At 43.5% G+C, this 22445-nt stretch overlaps 1 protein-coding gene across 1 annotated transcript in view; it reads left to right on the top strand.

Annotated features, from left to right (window-relative positions):
- Positions 1 to 9908: 9908 nt before the first annotated feature.
- The window catches only part of LOC138642938 (serine/threonine-protein kinase H1-like), a 39806-nt gene continuing 27269 nt past the window's right edge, over positions 9909 to 22445 (top strand). The window contains exon 1 of the mRNA XM_069731568.1: positions 9909 to 10215. Coding sequence (XP_069587669.1) covers positions 9974 to 10215 — 242 coding nt within the window. The 5' untranslated portion in view covers positions 9909 to 9973. The remainder of the gene's footprint in view (positions 10216 to 22445) is intronic.

Raw genomic sequence — 22445 nt, 5'->3', positions numbered from 1 at the left:
CTGGACCTTTGCCTTGAGGGTATTCCTTCTGAAAACATCAGAAGTCACACATATCGAAAAGAAACTGCAGGTAACACCATTTTACATGCTAAAAGTTTCCATCCCCCACATACCATTCAGTCGATTCCTTTAGGTGAAGCCTTGAGAGCACGTAGAAATTGCAGTCTTGAATCCTCATTCAGCCGTGAAAAAACAATTATCAAACAGCGGCTTCACTACAGAAAATATCCTAATTGGACTTTGAACAGAGCCTTTAACATTGCTGATTCCAGACAGAGGTCAGAACTCATTGAACCTACAGTAATTGATAGTCGCACTCAAATAAATACTGTGTCCAACATAAATTCCCTTCCAATGCGCATTCAGCACAGCCTGTGCTGGTTCTTACTTATAGTACTTTTTTCAAATCTGTCTCCCAAATTGTTACACGTAATCTAAATTTACTCAGAGATGACCATATCATGGATTCTATCTTGAAAGACGGCATCAGAATCGTATCAAGACGAGCCCCAACATTGGGGAATGCTTTATCGCCTAGTTTTTTACATTCCAAAAAAACTAAAAATCATGCAGATTGGTTGTCCATCACAGGCTGTTTCAAGTGCGGTTCGCACTCCTGTAAAACTTGTGCTTACATGAAAAAAACCGCATTTTTTAATTGCTCACAAAATTTAACCACTTTTCCCATAAAAAAATTTCTTAATTGTAACTCTCATCATGTGGTTTACATTGTTGAATGTACTGAATGTAAATTGTTCTATGTTGGATCTACTATTAGGAAGTTCAGAGAAAGATTCAGAGAACATCTTTATGATATAGTGCATCCTACACTTCGACATGTATCCAATGTACCTAGCCACTTTATTAATAATCATAACAGGCAAACTATGCATCTCAAGACATTTGCCATTGAGCAAATACATAAAGATATACGCGGTGGTGATCGGGAAAAAAAACTGCGTGATAGGGAGGCTTTCTGGATCTTCAGACTCAATACCAGAGCCCCTTCGGGGTTAAATCTTAGAAAGGAGATTATGCTCCATTACTAACGAATCTTGTGGTTTTTTTTTTTTTTTTTCTTTCCTTATTATCATTTTCATTTTTTCTATGTAATCGCACGTTCTTTATTTATATATTTTTCTGTCAACCTTTTCGTCAAGTAGTTTTAATTTGTTCACTATGTTGAGTTTATCACGATTGTATTTATCTCACATGTCCATTTTAATTGTACTCACCTGCTGTGAACATACTTATTGCAACCTGTGTTTCTATCAGCACACTGAGGACTAAGGGCACATTTGTTGCTCGAAACGCGTCCAGTCGGGTGCTGGTTGCTCTCCTTTACCCACTATGCCGGTCATGTCTCAGCAGCATTTTAATGTGAACTAATAAAGTTTTTACATATTATTCCTGGAGCTGGATCCATATTTAGTTTCTCTACACGGTTCCATTTTTCGCCTATTTTGTTTTGGTTGATTGTTACGAACAACGTGCAGCTATAAAGTTTTGTGTCTTTTTGGGCAAAAAAAAAGCATATAAATGGTTGCAACATGCAAACCAGAGCAATTAGAAATAAGTGTATTTATTTGTACATTTTGAAGCTTCAACCTCCTTCAGTTTACTCTCCATTCGCATGCAGGCGATTGTCTCTGTGCTCATGGGTCAGCAGGTGAGGCATGAATTCTGCTGCAACTCATTTCATGTCCAATTCCTCCATTAAAATCCACTTATAGTAATTTCCCGAAATCACAGTCAAATCCACAAGTTCATTCATGGCAGAATTGCTTGACAAATTTTCACACATTATTCATCAGTTCGGGCGGTCAATTGTAATAAGAATAAAAAAATAATAAAATAGGCAAAAATTTTAAAAACTCATAAAAAAAAGACTTGTTGGAGCCAAACGCAATCTCCCCTAACAAAGTAGGCAGGCATAATATCTCAGAAGAGTTCTGTGGCCATTCGCTTAGCGGTGGAAGCCTGTACAATAAGCAAATATCGGCACTGACTGACAGCCGGCTGTTTTCTCCCAAGTGTCGCACTTTCAATACAGCGCCCAAGCACCTTTATAAAGTATAAACCTGCAGATTAACCCTGTATCTGTAAAGGTACCTTCACATTAAAAGCGACGCTGCAGCGATACCGACAACGATCCGGATCGCTGCAGCGTCGCTGTTTGGTCGCTGGAGAGCTGTCACACAGACCGCTCTCCAGCGACCAACGATGCCGGTAACCAGGGTAAACATCGGGTAACTAAGCGCAGGGCCGCGCTTAGTAACCCGATGTTTACCCTGGTTACCTTCCTAAAAGTAAAAAAAAACAAACACTACATACTTACCTACCGCTGTCTGTCCTCCAGCGCTGTGCTCTGCACTCCTCCTGTACTGTCTGTGTGAGCACAGCGGCCGGAAAGCAGAGCGGTGACGTCACCGCTCTGCTTTCCGGCTGACCGACGCTCACAGCCAGTACAGGAGGAGTGCAGAGCACAGCGCTGGAGGACAGACAGCGGTAGGTAAGTATGTAGTGTTTGTTTTTTTTTACTTTTAGGATGGTAACCAGGGTAAACATCGGGTTACTAAGCGCGGCCCTGCGCTTAGTTACCCGATGTTTACCCTGGTTACCAGTGAAGACATCGCTGGATCGGTGTCACACACGCCGATCCAGCGATTTCCGCGGGAGATCCAGCGACGAAATAAAGTTCTGGACTTTGTTCAGCGACCAACGATCTCCCAGCAGGGGCCTGATCGTTGGTCGCTGTCACACATAACGATTTTATTAACGATATCGTTGCTACGTCACAAAAAGCAACGGTATCGTTAACAATATCGTTATGTGTGAAGGTACCTTAAGTTAAGAGAGTTCGCAGACCTGATAGGTTCCCTTTAATTTTTTTTTTGATTCTTTTTTAAGATTTGAATAAAATGCTTACACTTACTTTAATTTGCCCGACTGATTAACCTATGTTTGTATGTCGTAAAGATGAGAAGTTCCAAAAAATATACCTTCTGTCGAGAAAATGGATTAAAAAAACTACGTTGTGTAATTGAAACCATCAAGACTGTAGAATAGAAACTTGAGAAAAAAGGAGCGAAAAACAATAGTGAAACCAGACGATCCGGCTCTGTTGATATTCATGCGTCCTGTTTGTTGATGATGCAGGTAGTGTGAATAATAGACATGTGAACTGGGCCCTGTACCTGGTCGGGGGAGTCTTTAAATTCTATAGGAGGAAGCTATGGCTTCCCTTCATGCTAACAGCTGTATATGAAGGTGCAATGGGCAGCGAGGTATGGATTTAATGTCATAGAGACCGCAAGATAACTGCATGTATGCAAGGAAAAAGTGGTAATTGAGAGTAAGAAAAGGGATTACAAATGTGCCCCACACATTCGGCTTCCTACTAATTATCACTTATCCGTGAGTCTACACTGCTATGTGTTTGCTAAGTCAAGAAGTGAGACAGCATGTAGTGAGCCATCAACTCTATAGAGAAAATCCCAAACTATTCCTAGTGGAATCAAGACAATGCCATTTTTCAGTTTCAGCTATTTCTTTATACAATGGTTTCTTTTATTGTACAATTCCGGTTCTCTTCCACACACCGACCACATACTCTGAACTGGTCCTGGAGCTCATACGGTCCTAATAGAGGCAAACAAATGTCCATTTCCAATCTGACAAAGAGATTTTTATTTTTTTTGGACGTTATAGGAAAATGCTCTTTATTATACAGTTTGCCACATTTTTGTTGTTCTTTTAACCATATAGTCTATGGTTGTGTACGTCAGGGCTTTACATTCAACATGTACATAGAGTGTACACAGGAAACACAAATCATAATGTAATCAGAGCTGTGGTTGATTTTATGATATTTGTTTTATCTAGGTTTTTATTTTTACAGTTTTCGCCAAACATTGTTCCATAGTGGTGATATATTTCTAAAAACTAATGAAAAGGAAAAATTGAAGAATTTTCCAAAGCTACCAAGTCATCCTGTACATTTGGCCTTCCATAGAAAAACCAGAGGTGTATCTACTTGATTTCTATGAAGCGCAGCATTGTTTTCTCTTGCACTAATTATCACCAACCAGTGTTCCCTTAGTCATTGTGTGCTCACATGTTTACATGCACCATACAACCCCTCCCCATTATTTATTCCTCCTGATGAGTCTGGTTTGTTTGTGGTCTGGAATCAGGTTTAGAAGAAGTGTAATCTAATGCAGAGGTGTCAAACTGCATTCCTCAAGGGCCGCAAACAGGTCATGTTTTCAGGATTTCTTTGTATTGCACAGGTGATAATTTAATCACCTGCACAGAATGATTCCAGCACCGTGTGCAATACAAGGAAATCCTGAAAACATGACCTGTTTGCGGCCCTCGAGGAATGCAGTTTGACACCTCTGATCTAATGTATTAGGTGTTTAGCAGACATTCATTCCATATATATGTGCATATCAATCTCATTCCATCAGTTACAACAGTGGTCTGTGGCTGCTGCACAGGGAGGGAATACCGCCTCTTAAAATGGATGCTTAGTCAAGTCACAAGAGTATCAACGTAGGAAAATAAGGTTCAAAACCTACGAGTTTTAAAATCCGTAGGTTTTGAACCTCATTTTTCTACAATTTTACTCTTCTGGAACATGTTTCATTACTACAAGTAAAGATTATATTTGCTTTATCATTGTGATTCAACTAAGGATTTATTTCATATTTTCCATTGGAACGCTAAATAGAAGTGTGGTCTCTTCCTTGGATTAAGGATATCAGCACCTGGTAAGCTGGTTTCCTTTTTTACCTCTGGAGCACTGCCTCTTACCTTCCATGGCTCCTCCTTTGATTAGTTAAGCTGGCGCTGGGCGCGTTGCACCACGCTGGCTATTCAAAAGAAAAGCCAGGTAAATGATGGTGCTCTGTCTCCAATCCAGTGGATGGAATGGGATGTGTGAATAAATACACACCAACTTTGTCAGGGAAAACAGGCATTGGACATGTTAAGCTGCAACAAGCCTGACTTTTTTGTTCTCAGGGGATATAACCTGCAGCCAAAGTGCCTGCCACATAAACCCCCATCTCTATGGAAAACACATGAACACTAAGCCAAAATAAGTGTGCATGTATATAGAGAAGGCAATGGATTGATCTGGATGGAAGCTATTGAAAGTATATGGCCACCTTTTGGTCATTTTTAATCCTAAGTGTATGACTTCCAGATTCACAGCAAATTTAATAAAATTTGGCTGATTCAGCCAATGGTTTGCAGATAAATATTGTGTTTAGCAGAGGCGTAGCTAGGGTTTTGGTTCAGGGGGGAAAAACTCCTGAGTGGGTCCCTAACCAGGTAACCTTGATTACAACTCGATGACACACCCTAATAGCGGAGGAGAACCTCAGCACGATGATGATAATCTCTATTTCAAGACCAACATAGATATTACCGCCATATGGTCAGTGGTAGATATCAGCCCTCCAGAACATATAAGGGATCACTGCACAGTTACAAATAATGACTACTGACGTCCTTTCTGAAGGAATCGGTCACTTTTCCTGCCTTTTCCATCTGGCCCAGACCGACATGATAACATCTTCCAGCTAGGACTCGTCTGCAGAGAATACAACAAAGTCACATTTCACATCTCATATTCCAGCCCCATCACCATCTATTCCCAACGTGCACAAACTCCTCATCCTGCTGATACCCCAATACTGAGCCGCTGCCGCCGTATGTGTCCCTATAACTGCACCTGATACCCCAATACTGAGCCGCTGCTGCCGTATGTGTCCCTAATACTGCACCTGATACCCCAATACTGAGCCGCTGCTGCGTATGTGTCCCTATTACTGCACCTGATACCCCAATACTCAGCCACTGCTGCCGTATGTGTCCCTATTACTGCACCTGATACCCCAATACTGAGCCGCTGCTGCGTATGTGTCCCTATTACTGCACCTGATATCTCAATACTGAGCCGCTGCTGCCGTATGTGTCCGAAAAACAGCTAGAAGAGCATTGACCCAATAGGATAAAACATAACTTTTACTTTTTATATTAAAAAAGTGGACAAGACAGTACAACATATACACAAAGTGCTCACGCCCTTGGGAGGCGCTATATCACATCTTACACGGTGGAGGGGTGTCCATAGTGGGGCCTATTTGGGCCTGTCCTTGTTAGGACAGGAGTCATTGCTGGGGCATGACAGGGGATATAGGACAGAAATCCCCCGTTCCTTCATTACCCCATAACTACTGGACCCTCCCTGGGACCCTCTTGCATCGGTTTGGGTTCCCATCGTCCATAATTGGTGAGATCAAACCAGTTTTTTAATATGAGCACGGTTTTCGGCGTGAGCACTTTGTGTATATGTTGTACTGTCTTGTCCACTTTTTTAATATAAAAAGTAAAAGTTATGTTTTATCCTATTGGGTCAATGCTCTTCTAGCTGTTTTTCTGTCATTTACCCTAAGAGTAGTGCAACGGTTGGGTACTTCTAGCCGCAGCTGTTTCATCATGCCGTATGTGTCCCTATTACTGCACCTGATACCCCAATACTGAGCCGCTGCTGCGTATGTGTCCCTATTACTGCACCTGATACCCCAATACTGAGCCGCTGCTGCTTTATGTGTCCCTATTACTGCACCTGATACCCCAATACTGAGCCGCTGCTGCCGTATGTGTCCATATTACTGCACCTGCTGTGTGGTTCTCTGCGCCTTCAAAAATCTAAAGCACCCCTCTATAATATAGTAATGCCGGGTGCAAGTGCCCTAAAAAACAGTGCCCACATTTTGAACCCTAGAAAGTAATATTGCCCTGTGTGCCCCTTTAATAGTTGCAGTAACCTGAGTTCCCCTATAACAATAAGTGCCCACTTCACATTGAATAATGTCCCAAGTCTGCCCCCTGTACAGCTTCCCTATACACAGTATGATGCTCTCTTATACATACCATGATGCCTCCTCACTGTAATGCTCTTCCACACAGTATACTGACCCCGTAGTAGCCCCCAAACTGTTTGATGGCTCCAGCACTGTATGATAGACCCTTCAATGTAATCCCCACACTGTACGATGGCCCCCTCACTGTAATCTCCACACTGTACGATGACCCACTAGATGGCCTCCATATAGTATAATGCACCAGATAGTCCTCAATATAGTATAATGCACTCCCCATAGGCAGACTCTATAGCACAAGGCAGCACCCATAGGCAGACTCTATAGCACAAGCCAGCACCCCATAGGCAGACTCTGTAGTATAACACAGCACCCCATAGTCAGACTCTAGTATAAGGCAGCACCCCATAAGCAGACCCTATAGTATAAGACAGCACCCCATAGAGAGACCCTGTAATAAATGACAGCAACCCATAGTCAGACCCTGTAGTATAAGACAGCACCCCATAGGCCAGTGTTTCTCAACTCCAGTCCTCAAGACCCCACAACAGGTCATGTTTTCAGGATTTCCTTAGTATTGCATAAGCGATGGAATTAATAATTGAGCAGGTGATGAAATTATCACCTGTGCAATACTAAGGAAATCCTGAAAACATGACCTGTTGTGGGGTCTTGAGGACTGGAGTTAAGAAACACTGCCATAGGCAGACCCTGTAGTATAAGGCAGCACCCACATAGGCAGACCCTGTAGTATAAGGCAGCACCCCCATAGGCAGACCCTGTGGTATAAGGCAGCACCCCCATAGGCAGATTCTGTAGTATAAGGAAGCACCCAATAGGCAGACCCTGTAGTATAAGGCAGCACCCCATAGTCAGATCCTGTAGTATAAGGCAATATCCCATAGGCAGACCCTGTAGTATAAGACAGCACTCCCATAGGCACATCCTGTAGTATAAGGCAGCACCCCATAGGCAGACCCTGTAGTATAAGACAGTACCCCATAGGCAGACCCTGTAATATAAGGCAGCACCCCATAGGCAGACCCTGTAGTATAAGGCAGCACCCCATAGGCAGATCCTGTAGTATAAGGCAGTACCCCCATAGGCAGATCCTGTAGTATAAGGCAGCACCCCCATAGGCAGATGCTGTAGTATAAGGCAGCACCCCTTAGGCAGACCCTTTATTATAAGGGAGCACCCCATAGGCAGACCCTATAGTCTAAGGCAGAACCCCATATGCAGACCCTGTATTATAAGGCAGCACCCCATAGGCAGACCCTGTAGTATAAGGCAGCACCCCATAGGCAGATCCTGTAGTATAAGGCAGTACCCCCATAGGCAGATCCTGTAGTATAAGGCAGCACCCTCATAGGCAGATCCTGTAGTATAAGGCAGCACCCCCATAGGCAAATCCTGTAGTATAAGGCAGCACCCCGATAAGCAGATCCTGTAGCATAGGACAGCACCCCCATAGGCAGATCTGTAGTACAAGACAGTACCCCTATAGGCAGACCCTGTACGTATAAGACAGTACCCCCATAGGCAGACCCTATAGTATAAGACAGCACTCCTATAGGCAGACCCAGTAGTATAATACAGTACCCCTATAGGCAGACCCTGTAAGTCTAAGACAGTACCCACATAGGCAGACCCTGTACGTATAAGACAGTACCCCCATAGGCAGACCCTATAGTATAAGACAGCACTCCTATAGGCAGACCCAGTAGTATAATACAGTACCCCTATAGGCAGACCCTGTAAGTCTAAGACAGTACCCACATAGGCAGACCCTGTACGTATAAGACAGTACCCCCATAGGCAGACCCTATAGTATAAGACAGCACTCCTATAGGCAGACCCAGTAGTATAATACAGTACCCCTATAGGCAGACCCTGTAAGTCTAAGACAGTACCCACATAGGCAGACCCTGTAGTATAAGACAGCACCCCCATAGGCAGACCCTGTAGTATAAGGCAGCACCCCAGAGGCAGACCCTGTAAGTATAAGACAATACCCCCATAGCCAGACCCTGTAGTATAAGACAGCACCCCCATAGGCAGACCCTGAAGTATAAGGCAGCCCCCATAAAAATAAATACCCACCTCTCTTCCTCCTTGTTCCAGTGGTGCTCCGAGCTCCTGCTCATCTCCTGACTGGGCTCCAGGTGGTAATGTCACCGCGCCCACTGTCAGTGTAGGCATCGGTGATGTAAGAAGCTGACAGGGGGGTGATGGGAGAAGGAACGCTGCACGCTCCTTCCCTCATCAATGCGGTCAGCTGTATTGGCTAAATGCCGATACAGCTGACCCTGCGGTGATGGGCGGGGACCCACTGCTGGCACCGGGCCCCCCGCTTGCTCAGGGGCCCATGGCGGCCAGGTGGCAGAGCAGAGAGACCGATTCTCCCTGCTCTGCCACAGAATGCAACTGCATCAGCGCACTGCGTGCGCCGATACAGTTACAGTAGCGTAGCTCCGGGTGGGCCCCCTCTGAGCTCCAGGCCCAGGGCACGCGCACCATCTGCCCCCCCGGTAGCTACGCTACTGGTGTTTAGCCAAGACTCAAGCAGACACTTCCTCTGATGGGTCTTGGGGTATTTTCTTTGAACATTACCCTTATTCAAGCCATTGCAGATACTTTCATAATGAGCATGGATTGCATCTTGAGTGGTAGAACCGACTGCTACAATTTAGAACTTTTTACTGCAGTTGTACCAGGACCATAACTTAAAATCTCCATATTTAAACGACTGAACAAAACAACGTTATACATTTTTCTGCAGCTGGAGATACATTGCATAAATACATGTAGTAACAATTATCCTGTGTGAAAAAGTTATTTCGGTTAATGAAGTTTAAGCTCCATCTAAGGTTAGCTACGTTCTGCTCAACTGCCTCCCCCAACTGCAAGTCTATGTGTCACACACTATGTACTTAGCTATCAGAGGTTGTCATGGACAGTGTGTAGGAGGAGCTGATTTTAGCTGTTCAGGAAAATCTCTCTTTTTGCCTTAGGCAACTGGATGGTGATGGGTCCCAGTCTCCTCGTTTTACTCCTTTTGCTCCTATCTTCCTGAGATGGGGTGCGTAGTCAGCAGTAAGGTGCTCCCAGAGCCCATGGAACCTCCTCTCAAGAAGAACCCTTACTATGTCAAGCTGATCCGTGCCATGGTCCCTGTTCAGTTCTGTGGGGAACCAGTGAAATGCAAAGCTGAATTTTGGGGATTGCAAGAAGAGCCTAAAAGAGATCGGGAAATTGAAGAAAAAAAAAATCAAGTGGCCAGATACCGTGCAAAGTTTGACCCCAGAGTGACAGCCAGGTGAGTAACTTCAAGATGCTATGAAAACTTTGTATTGTGTACAAATACTTGCATACTCGTCTCTATATGTAAACTTGCATTAGGTCATCTCTTGATTGCAAGTCAGATAACCACTGTCTGATCTTTTTTTTTTAGATTTTAGGGCACAGTTTAAACCAGTATGACCTGAAGTCTAAGCTTGAAGGCTTTTATTCATGCAAGTGATATGTAAGGTGTTCCACAGCATGCACAGCAAGTGTTCCTCAAGTTGGTTCAGGACATGTTATGATTTTGCTTGACCTGGCCCACTTTAAAAAGAACCATACTTAGCAAGGTCTATGCTGAAATCACACACTCAGTTTTAGATGCAGATTTAAAAAAAACAAAATCAGGGATGGTTTCAAAAGAAATGTAAAATAAAAAGGAAAAACTCCCAGATTCATTGAGAGGTTCACAAACAGGGAGTTTGACAATTAATTTTGTTGTCCTAATAAAACTAAGCAAGTGGGTTCCAGTGCACCCTTAAAATAGTCACTCAAACATCAAGCACATTGTTGATGGCTCATAAACATCATGTATACTGTTGCTAAATTTCCTTCTAGCAATGATGCTGGAGAGCAGGCTTTATGGTCCGTGACTCAATTAAAATAGTTTTCATAGTTTCTGAGATTTATAGAAATATGGTTTACTTTTTTAACCAGTTTTTATATTTTATGTTGTATTTCTAAATTAGTTTATAGAAAATGGTTATCTATTTAAGAGGCTAACTTGCTATCCTTTAAAGCTAGTGGTTAAAAACCAAGGCTTTAACAAATTTTTTAAAACCAATATTTCAATAGGATCAACCTTCCTAAGCCATCTGCAAGGGCATGCAGGTAATAGAAAGCTTAATGAATTGATACCTTTATAGCTGTGATTCGATGTCTTATTCCAGAGAAGTTCAAGTTTTTCTTAGTATTTAAATGAGCTGTTAAGATCTATGGGTCAGATACAGATCTCCCTGAGGATCTGCTGCTAGAGCTTATTTTAAATAAAGGGGGGAGTTACCAGTGTGAGATAAGTAATGATTGTGTCTGCACTCTTGATCTCATTGCAGAGCTGTGTATGATTATAACTAACACAGTACAGAGGACTGAAATCTCTAATTATGAACAGATTTGCAGCTGCAGTTGTACTCTCATAGTGCTTCAGTTTCCATCTCACACAGCCAGTGTGGGGTGAAGCAAGCACAGCAGAGCTAACAGTACTGTGAGAGGACAACTGCAAATGTGTTTGTAATGAGACAAAGCCCAGTTTTCCTGTTCTATGTTATTTGAAATCAGGCACAGCTCTCCAGCATAGCTGACAACACTATGAGAGGACAACTGTTGCTGCAAAGGTGTTTGTAATGAGACATTTCAGCTCTGCTGTACTGTGTTATTTGAAAACAGTCACAGCTCTGCACTGCAATCAGGAGAGCAGACTCAGTCATTACATGTCTCACAATGGTAAGTCCCCCTTTCATTTCAAATAATCTCTGGAGGCAGATTCTCAGAGAGCTCAATGTCTGGCCCATAGATCTTAAGAGCTCATTTACATATAAAGAAAAATGTAGGTTTCTCTGAAATAACACATTAGATCAGAGATATTAACCCCTTTCTGCCATCGGACAGGATAGTACGTCCGATGGCAGATCCCCTGCAGTTTTGTACAGCTGACATGTGCCCACAATAGCGACGGGTGGAATCGAGATCCACCTGCAGCTACTAAGTAATTAAATGCCGCTGTCAAAAGCTGACAGCGGCATTTAACAAGCGCTTCCGGCCATAGGGCCGAAATTGCGAGCATCGGTGACCCCATCACGTTATCGGGGGTCATCGGTGCGTTGGCATAACAACCAGAGGTCTTCTGAAGATGTCTATAGTTGTTGATGCCGGATTGCTGTGAGCACCACCCTGTGGTCAATGCTCATAGCAGTGCAGTAAATCTGCTACATAGGAACGATCTGAGTTTTGCTCCTATGTAGCAGAGCCGATCAGGCTATACCAGCTACTAGCCTCCCATGGAGGCTATTGAAGCATGGCAAAAGTAAAAAAAAAAAGTTTTAAAAAATATGAAAAAAATAAAAAAAATATAAAAGTTTAAATCACCCCCCCTTCGCCCCATTCAAAATAAAACAATAAAAAAATTCAAACATACACATATTTAATATGTGTCAATAAAAAAAAGAATTAACCTGATCGCTAAACGGTGTAGCGAGAAAATTTTTTAAAAACGCCAGAATTACGTTTTTTTTTTTGCTGTGACATTGCATTAAAATGCAATAACGGCGATCAAAAGAACGTATCTGCACCAAAATGGTGTCATTAAAAACATCAGCTCATCACGCAAAAATTAAGCCCTGACCCGACCTGAGATCCTGAAAAATGGATATGCTACGGGTCTCGGAAAATTGTAAAAAAATTTTTTTAAAGCAAATTTTGGATTTTTTTTCCACCACTTAGATAAAAAAAGAACCTAGACATGTTTGATGTCTATGAACTTGTAATGACCTGGAGAATCATGATGGTAGGTCAGTTTTACCATTTAGTGAACCTAGCAAAAAAGCCTACAAAAAACAGGTGTGGGATTGCACTTTTTTTTGCAATTTCACCGCATTTGGAATTTTTTTCCCCTTCTCTAGTACACGACATGGTAAAACCAATGGTGTTGTTCAAAAGTACAACTCGCCTACAAAAAATAAGCACATGGCCATATTGACAGAAATATAAAAAAGTTATGGCTTGGGAAGGAGGGGAGCGAAAAACAAAAACTCAAAGCAGAAAAAAGCTCCGGGGGTTAAGAGGTTAAAATATAATTTTATTCACCTTTCTATGACTTGCATGCCCACACAGGCAGCTTGGGAGAATTGATCCTACTGACATTCCCGTTATGCAACTTTTCAGAATAATGTGTCCGGTGTGTTCATGAGGAACAACACAATTTTGTCCATTATGTGTCTTATCCTACTTTCTCAACAGTTCCCCCTCTCTGCATGCTCTGTCTGTAACTTGCAATCTACTCGGAGCTGGTTGGGGTAGAAGAACTGCAGTGATTTCTCCTATAGACATTACAGCACAGAGAGGGGAATCCCTGCTCTTCATTCACTTTTTAGCTCATAGACACAAGCTGCAGCAACATAAAGGACATTATACAGCAGAGCTGAGCCGTCATAATCTGAATCAAGCTCTGATATGAAGTAAATCACTTGTTACACAGCTCTGCATCATTTGTTTCTGTCTGACTCTGCACCCTTACCTGCTGCTCACTCCTTCTCCTCCCTTCCCCCTCCATATAGTATAATAGGCTGTGTGAAATGCCAGCTGCAGTCCATCTTCTCTGAGCAAGATGGATGTGAGCTGCTTTTTCACAGTGAATGCGAAGTTCAAGAGGTAGGGGGAGGGGTAGAAGTGTCTGGTGAGTGGAGAAGGAAGCTGATTTCTTTGATAAGATACATGACAAAGCTTCTTATAATCGATTTATTAATTAACCCCTTCATTCCGCGGCTCTTTTTCGTTTTTGTGTTTTCGTTTTTCGCTCCACTCCTTCCCAGAGCCATAACTTTTATATTTTTCCGCCAATATGGCCATGTGAGGGCTTGTTTTTTGCGGGACGAGTTGAACTTTTCAACGTCATCATTGGTTTTACCATGTCTTGTACTAGAAAATGGGAAAAAAAATTCCAAGTGTGGTGAAATTGCAAAAAAAGTGCAATCCCACACTTGTTTTTTGTTTGGCTTTTTTGCTAGGTTCACTAAATGCTAAAACTGACCTGATATTATCATTCTCCAGGTCATTACGAGTTCATAGACACCAAACATGTCTAGGTTATTTTTTATCTAAGTGGTGAAAAAAAATTCCAAACTTTGCTAAAAAAAAAAAAAAAAGCCATTTTCTGATACCCGTAGCGTCTCCATTTTTCGTGATGTGGGGTCGGTTGAGGGCTTATTTTTTTGTGTGCTGAACTGATGTTTTTAATGATACCACATTTGTGCAGTTACGTTCTTTGGATCGCCCGATATTGCATTTTAATGCAACATCGTGGCGACCAAAAAAACGTAATTCTGGCGTTTTGAATTTTTTTCTCGCTACGCTGTTTAGCGATCAGGTTAATGCTTTTTTTATTGATAGATCGGGCGATTCTGTACGCGGCGATACAAAATATGTGTAGGTTTGATTTTTTTTTATTGTTTTATTTTGGATGGGGCGAAAGGGGGTGATTTAAACTTTCATATTTTTTTTATTTTTTTCATATTGTTAAAAACATTTTTTTTTTACTTTTGCCATGCTTCAATAGCCTCCATGGGAGGCTAGAAGCAGGCACAACGCGATCGGCTCTGCTACATAGCAGCGATCTGATGTTCGCTGCTATATAGCAGAAATGCAGGTGTGCTGTGAGCGCCGACCACAGGGGGGCGCTCACAGCAGGCCGGCATTAGTAACCATAGAGGTCTCAAGGACCTCTATGGTTACCATCCTGATGCCTCGCCGACCCCTGATCATGTGACGGGGTCGGCGATAACGTCATTTCCGGCCTTCCAGCCGCCCAGCCGGAAGCGCCGGTTAAATGCCACTGTCTGCGTTTGACAGCGGCATTTAACAGGTTAATAGCGGTGGCAGAGGTGTATCTAGGTTTTCTGGCACCCGGGGCAAGAATTCAGTTTGGCGCCATCCCCCCCCCCTCAGCACATACGTGATTTGTACACTTGGTCACGCGCCAACGAGCTTCTCTCCCTAATTCTCTCAATGTTCAGTGAAAAACTGAGAGAAGCAGGATGAACACCTCATTGTCACATGACAGCAAATATGAAAATCACATATGAGTGAAGTGGCCATGTGATGGTTGCTGGAACCTGAAAGCAGAGCTTAATCCTGACAGTTAGGATATTACACGTTGTTTGGACTGGCTACAGGGCTTCATTTTATAATTAAAGGGTGCGTCCAGGTTTGAGATGAAAGTCTGCAGTCATTCTATGTGACTGCAGGCTTCTGAATTCTCACAGCGCAAGCACTGCACACTTTTAGGATTCTCCCTTGCCGGTGGCCAGAGTGGACAGTCATGCCAGCACAAGTATGTGATTTGGATAATTCTGGCCACATTCTAACTAGACGTGCCCGGCCTCGCTCAGTTCATTTTCATTGAATGAGGCCACACATGTCTAGTCAGCAAGTGACCGCATGTATGCAAACCGCCAACATCAGAGAATTATGATAGCAGTGTGCACTGTGAGAATTCAGAAGTCTGCAGTCACATAGTATGACTGCAGACTCATCACAACCTTGGACATCCCCTTTAATGTTCCTAACAAATAAAAATGAGAATTAGTATCACAAAAAAAAACACATTTACATCCAGGTACCTGATAGATGACGTTGTTTGTGGAGTCGCCTCTTTCTTTTCATCTTCACCTTGTCCAGATGCCATGATGACTCTTCTCATCCACCGGCAGAGCTCGTTTCTGCAGACTTCCATCGTCTCCTGTCTTCTGCAGCACATCCCGACACAACACCCTTAAAGATAGCAGTGTTATTATAATGCTCTGGAATAAAAATATCTGCCCTAGGCTGAGCCCCTGAGTAAATAATTGCCCCTCACTTTATTCCCAGCACATAATATGACCCTCACTGTCCCTCTTATGGTACATGCCATCCACACTGCCCTCTCTCTTTTCCATACTTCACACTGCCTTCTCATACTGTGTCCCTCCTAGAGAGCCCAGTCTCTCTACTGTGCCTACTTGGCATACTGTCTCCTCCTGGCTGTTACCCTCACACTACTCAGTATCTATTCTGTGTCCACTCACACTTTCATCCCCCCATACTGTCTGCACACATTTCTAATAGCCTCGTCATGTACATCCCCCCCCTGCTAACATACCCCTTTGCTCTCCATATTTCTTCCTCACACATTCCCCCGACTCCCCATACTGTCCTCACACATCCCATCAACCTTGCTCCCAATACTGTGTCAGCACACATTTTTCCCCTCGCTACTGTGTCCACCCCCATCTCCCCACTCACCCCCACAGAATATATCCACTCCGCTTCCGATAGAATAAATCCATCCCCTTCCACACAGAATAAATGCACCCTGCCCCACACATGCTAAATAAATTCCAGCCCCCCCACATACACACAGAATAAATCCCACACACTGAATAAATCTCCCCCAAACACACTGAATAAATCTCCCCCACACACACTGAATAAATCCCCCCCAAACACACTGAATAAATCCCCCCCACACACTGAATCTCCCTCACACACACTGAATAAATCCCACACACACTTAATAAATACCCCCACACACACTGAATCCCCCACTCACTGAATAAATCCCCCCCACTGAATAAATCCCCTCACACACACTAAATAAATCCCCCCACACACACACTGAATATCCCTCACACACACTGAATAAATCCCACACACACTTAATACCCCCACACACACTGAATCTCCCCCACACACACTGAATAAATCCCCCCCCACTGAATAAATCCCCTCACACACACTGAATAAATCCCCTCACACACACTGAATAAATCCCCTCACACACACTGAATAAATCCCCCCCACACTTAATAAATCCCCACACACACACACTGACTAAATCCCCCCCCATACACTGACTAAATCTCCCCACACACTGAATAAATCCCCCACACACATTGAATAAATCCCTAACCCCCCCCCCCCAACACACTGATTAAATCCTGACTCCCCCAAACACTGAATAAATATTCCCCATAAACCCACCCCACGCTGAATCTTCGGTGTCTTCAGCTCCACAACTACAGGAGCACTTACCACCAGGTCTCTTCTGTCTCCTGCGCGCCAGATAGTGACGTCAGCAGCGTGATCACATGATTTGATCACGCTGCTGGCGTCACTCTGACCCAGCGGTCAGAGCCTCAATTGTACTCGCAGCTGGTAGATGTCTGTGAGTACAATTGATCTCTGGGAGCCGGCGCGCTGCAGCTTCTCTGTGCCGGCTGTCAGCTTGACAGTCGGCACTGAGAACAGCTGACTCCCAGTGCGGGGGCGGCAGAATGCGCCCCCCTGCTGGCTGCATCCGGGGCACATGCCCCGGCTGCCCCCCCTAAATACGCCACTGAGCGGCGGGTGAATAGCGATGTCACCCGCCGCTACTGCACGCACATGTCAGCTGTACAAAACAGCTGACATGTCAGGACTTTGATGTGGGCTCACCGCCGGAGCCCACATCAAAGGGGGTGGCACGACATGCGCAGTACTAGTACGGTGAATGTCGTGAAGGGGTTAATAATCGATTGATTAATGCAAAGATTCTTGAAAGTACAGATCCGTTTTAAGATTCCTCAGAAACAGGTCAGGGTTTCCTTGAAAAACCATAATGGCACAAGTCAAGAGCTATCACATATTCTGTCCGAGCAAAAAACTGATGTTAAATCAATTGCAAATTTTTGATATAAAGGCTGGCAGGCAGTCAGCCACTCTCTTCCAGATCATACACCGATCAGTCTGAGCATTAAAATCACTGACAGGTGAAGCGAATAACATTGATTATCTTGTTACAATGGCACATGTCAGGGAGGTGGAATATATTCATCAGTAAAGTTGATGTGTTGAAAGCTGGAAAAAATGTATCTGATCTGACTTTCAAAAGGACCAATTTGTGATGTCTAGAAGACTGGGTCAATACATCTACTAAATTGCAGTGGATAGTTCCAACCAAAGGTGATCCAAAGAAGGATCATTAGCAACAAAGTCATGGTTGCCCAACGCTCACTGATGCATGTCTGATCAGTGGGGACCCTACCTTGGTGCTTATTACTACAGGACATCTTTAGAGGTTCTGTTGAGTTCGAGTCTTGGTGGGTCTGAGCTGACTTGGTTAGGTGGCATGTGAAGGACCTACCAAATATTAGGCAGGTAGTTTTATTGTTATCAGGACTGATCAGCGAAAAGTTGGCTAACTATAAAATTCCCACCATATACACAACTTCTTGCAAATAGTGGAAAGAGTAAGAGTTATTACTTAGGAAGATGAAAACATTTGAAACACAGGTTTAAGATATATTTTACCAGATGAACAGTCCTTGGTTTATCTTTTCTTTACTAGCTAAAGTTAAGAGTTACAGAGTTACAATAAGACACAGCTTGAAGATTTGCAAATTAGAGTTAATCCTAATTTCTTTTTTTTCGGGAGGACATCTGATTGCAAGGGGAGATGGGCGGGGGGCAGGTACTCTTGACTGAGGGACATCGTTGGGCTGCTGACCCAAATCGTGCACTGCCGAAGCTCCAATGTGAGGCAGCTTTGCCTCTGGACCAGCAGAAGCGCCTGACACTGAAGCTGGCCGGGATCAGGAGCTAATATCTCCCTCTAGCGATCGCAGACGGCCTCTGGGCAGTTCTTCCAAGCTCACTGTGAAAGAGCTCATGGGCAGTGGTCGCTCCCCTTGGCAACAAACAGTAAATTGCAAGGTTTTTGTTTTTATAAGCAGTTTTGAAATTTAGCCATCGTAGAAGATGGGAATGACCCTTTTAAGGCAGCTAAACACCAATTAAAGGGGTTGTCCGGACAAAACTGATAAGTCTGCAGTCATTCTGTGTGACTGTAGAATTAGGAATCCCCCCGACACACGCACTCTGCGGGTATTCGCCGGTTTCAGGCCTGGAACCAGAGGGTAGGTATGAGGTATACATACCCCTGTCCAGTGGGCATGGCCTCACTTTCTATATGCTTGTATGGAGCAAGGCTGCGCCCTCTAGTTGGCCACGCATGCTAGCCGTCCATGTCAATGGTCAGGGCACGGCCTAGACTGTATACAAGTGTATGGAGCAAGACCGTGCCCACTGGACGGGGGTATGTATAACTCATACATACCCTTTGTTCCCGGGTCTGAAACTGGCGAATCCCCTCAGCGCACAGCAAGATGGTAATAATGGTAATGGTGAGGGTTATTACCTGGGGTTAAACCCCCCACAATTTTTAGGATTTCTCCAATGATAAAAAAATAGAAACACCAGATGGACGAGTCCTTTGTTTGTTCTTTCTTTTCTAGTTAAAGCCAAGAGTTACAGTAATGTACATAATACAACACCAAGCCAGAGCTGTTTCTAACCACAGCAATTATTATCCATTTCACTCTTCTGTATGGCTCCATTTTCTCTACCTTTTACCTTCAAACAATACTTTTTTTCATGTTTATTTATTCTCTTCTAAAACAATTTTTTCTTCTGTATCATCAATTTTTGCGATCTCAGCACTTTTATCTGCTCACTTAAGGGCGATCACAGCAGTATTCCACACCCACCCTGCACTTTAAACATCAAGCATACTGTCTACGAAGTGACAACTTACTTACACTTCCTAAATACCTTGTTAGCACCCCTCACTATCTGAAATGATTGTTTCACGTGATCCCTAGTGGTTTGCAGCATTGTTACACTCTTATTCTTAGGTTTATGGCAACCTGAATTCTAGGACACCCGTCTTGTCTATCTACTGTTATTCAATGGTTCTGATCTGTGATTGTTCATGAGATGTGCTTATCTATCTATCTATCTATCTATCTATCTATCTATCTATCTATCTATCTATCTATCTATCTATCTATCTATCTATCTAAAAAATATGAATGAAGGCAGCACTCCATGGTCTCCAAAGTGAAAAACTGGTATATTCAGACCCACATGTCTGGGCGACGTTTTGGCTCACACTGAGCCTTTCTCAAGCTTGAGAAAGGTTCAGTGTGAGCCGAAACGTCGCCCAGACATGTGGGTCTGAATATACCAGTTTTTCACTTTGGAGACCATGGAGTGCTGCCTTCATTCGTATTTTTTTGTCTAACTTTGGGCAAATATTGGACTTTTTTGCCTAGGAGGCCTGGCACCCGCTAGTAAGCATTGTGCTGTTCCAATTTTCTGCTTATGTATCTATCTATCTATCTATCTATCTATCTATCTATCTATCTATCTATCTATCTATCTATCTATCTATCTATCTATCTATATATATATATATATATATATATATATATATATTTTTCTACTTTGCACTTTAATCCTTCTTTCCTTACTCACAGTTTATTATTTCTTTAATTCTTGCCTGTTTTTTCAGTTTACTTTATGTTGCCATTTCACGCTTCTCCAGTTACACTTCACGCTCTTTTATACACTATCAATACGTATCTTTCAACTTCTCACATTTTAGTAGTCTTTTCAATAGTTTTTTTTCACATTTGTTTTCTTTTTCTTTTTACTTCATTAACAAACAAATAAACACCTAATAAACAAATATAAAACTTTATTAACAAACCGCAGAGGTATTTTTTGTTCTTGAGCTCTTTTTGGCACTCAGTTTGAAAATACCTAGAGGGGCTGTCTGTTTGGTCCAAATTGATAAGCCTGCTGTCGCTCTGTGTGCTGTGATAATTCACTAGTTTCTGAGCTGGGAACTGCGGTGATGTATGTGATATACATACTCCCGGCCATAGCCTATGTAGAGGGCGGAGCCTCGTAACATACACTTGTACTGAGCATGCCCACGGGCAATAGACCGCCGCACCCCTAGCTCAATACAATTGTTAAGCCCATATTCACTATTCTTTGTGTAAGTCTGGTTTTTGTCTTAAAGGGAATCTGTCACCTACTTTTTCATATATGAGCTTCGGCCGCCGCCATCAGGGGCTTATCTACAGCATTCTGTAATGCTGTAGATAAGCCCTGAGGTAACCTGGAAGATAAGAAAAACAAGTTAGATTATACTCACCTGGGGGGGCGGTCTGGTGCGGTCCGGTCCGATGGGCGTCACGGTCCGAGTCCGGCACATCCCTTCTTCATGCAATGACGTGCTTCCTGTCGCAGTTCCTGGGCAGGCAGCGCAAAGAACTGCAGTGCGCAGGCACCAGGAAAGCTCAGAAAGGCCCAGCGCCTGCACACTGCAGTACTTTGCTCTGTGGCACCATAGAGTTCAAGTCCTCTTTTACTCTGAAGAGGCAATTTGCATATTAAATTACCTAGAGGAGCATGGCCGGGTGAATAAGCCTCCTTACCTTGACAAGTCAGATCTGGTATGTCACTCTCCACAAGGAGAAGCGTTACCCTTTAGACCCCAGTCCAGAGCCTCTCACATAGCCAAATTAGTTCTCATGCTTCGCACTGACGAGGGCCAACAGCCCGAAACACCGTGTCTGCGAATTGAGATACTGATTTGGCTTTTATCCTAAGTCATATTGCAAGACTCGCTAAAGGGTTGATTGTGACTTGTAGGATCGCCACTTCCAACAGGTGGTGCTATAGAGTTCAAGTCCTCTTTTTCTCTGAAGAGGCAATTTGCATGTTATAGTTACAATAATGTACAGCTTGAGGATTTACAAGTTTATTTATTTTATTATTATTATTTATTTATATAGCACCATTAATTCCATGGTGCTGTACATGAGAAAGGGGTTACGCACAGAGTTATAGATATTGTTTACAGTAAACAAATTTACAATGACAGACTGGTACAGAGGGGAAAGGACCCTGTCCTTGCGGACTTACATTCTATGGGATAATGGGGAAGAGACAGAAGGTCGGGGTGCAGCAGCTCTGGTGGTGGTGAGGCGGCAGCTCTGGTGGTGGTGAGATGGCAGCTCATGTGGTTGGTGACGCGGCAGCTCAGGTGGTTGGTGACGCGGCAGCTCAGGTGGTTGGTGATGTGGTAGCTCGGGTGGTTGGTGACGTGGCAGCTCAGGTGGTGGTGACGCGGCAGCTCGTGTGGTTGGTGATGCGGCAGCTCAGGTGGTTGGTGACGCGGCAGCTTGGGTGGCTGACGCGGCAGCTCGGGTGGTGGTGACGTGGCAGAATGTTTATTGCAGGCTGCAAGTTAAAGAGTTAATTCTATATTCTTTTTTCGGGACCTCACCTGATTACAAAAGGACGTGGAAGGGGGGCAGTTACTCTTGATTGAGTGGCAATTCAGGCCAGCAACATCGTTTTGGAGAGAATGCAATATATTTTGTGTCCAGTCATATTGTAAAATGAAGGTGTCTTAGGTCACTTAACTGAGACCTTTTCTTCTTTCTGTTGTGAAATCGTGGAACCATGAAGGGTCTTAAGATGACAAAAGATATTTTATCTGCAATCGGTTGTACAAGTCCAGACACGTAAAAGACTGTAGAGCACTTCATGGTCTATATATATCAGTGCAATATGGAAATGAGTCCAGTTCACTTTAGTTAAAGGGTTCCCCATCATCAAGTA

This window comes from Ranitomeya imitator, chromosome 6 (assembly GCF_032444005.1).
Source record: "Ranitomeya imitator isolate aRanImi1 chromosome 6, aRanImi1.pri, whole genome shotgun sequence".
In the NCBI taxonomy this organism is placed as follows: domain Eukaryota; kingdom Metazoa; phylum Chordata; class Amphibia; order Anura; family Dendrobatidae; genus Ranitomeya; species Ranitomeya imitator.
This window is presented reverse-complemented; position numbering and strand designations above follow the sequence as displayed.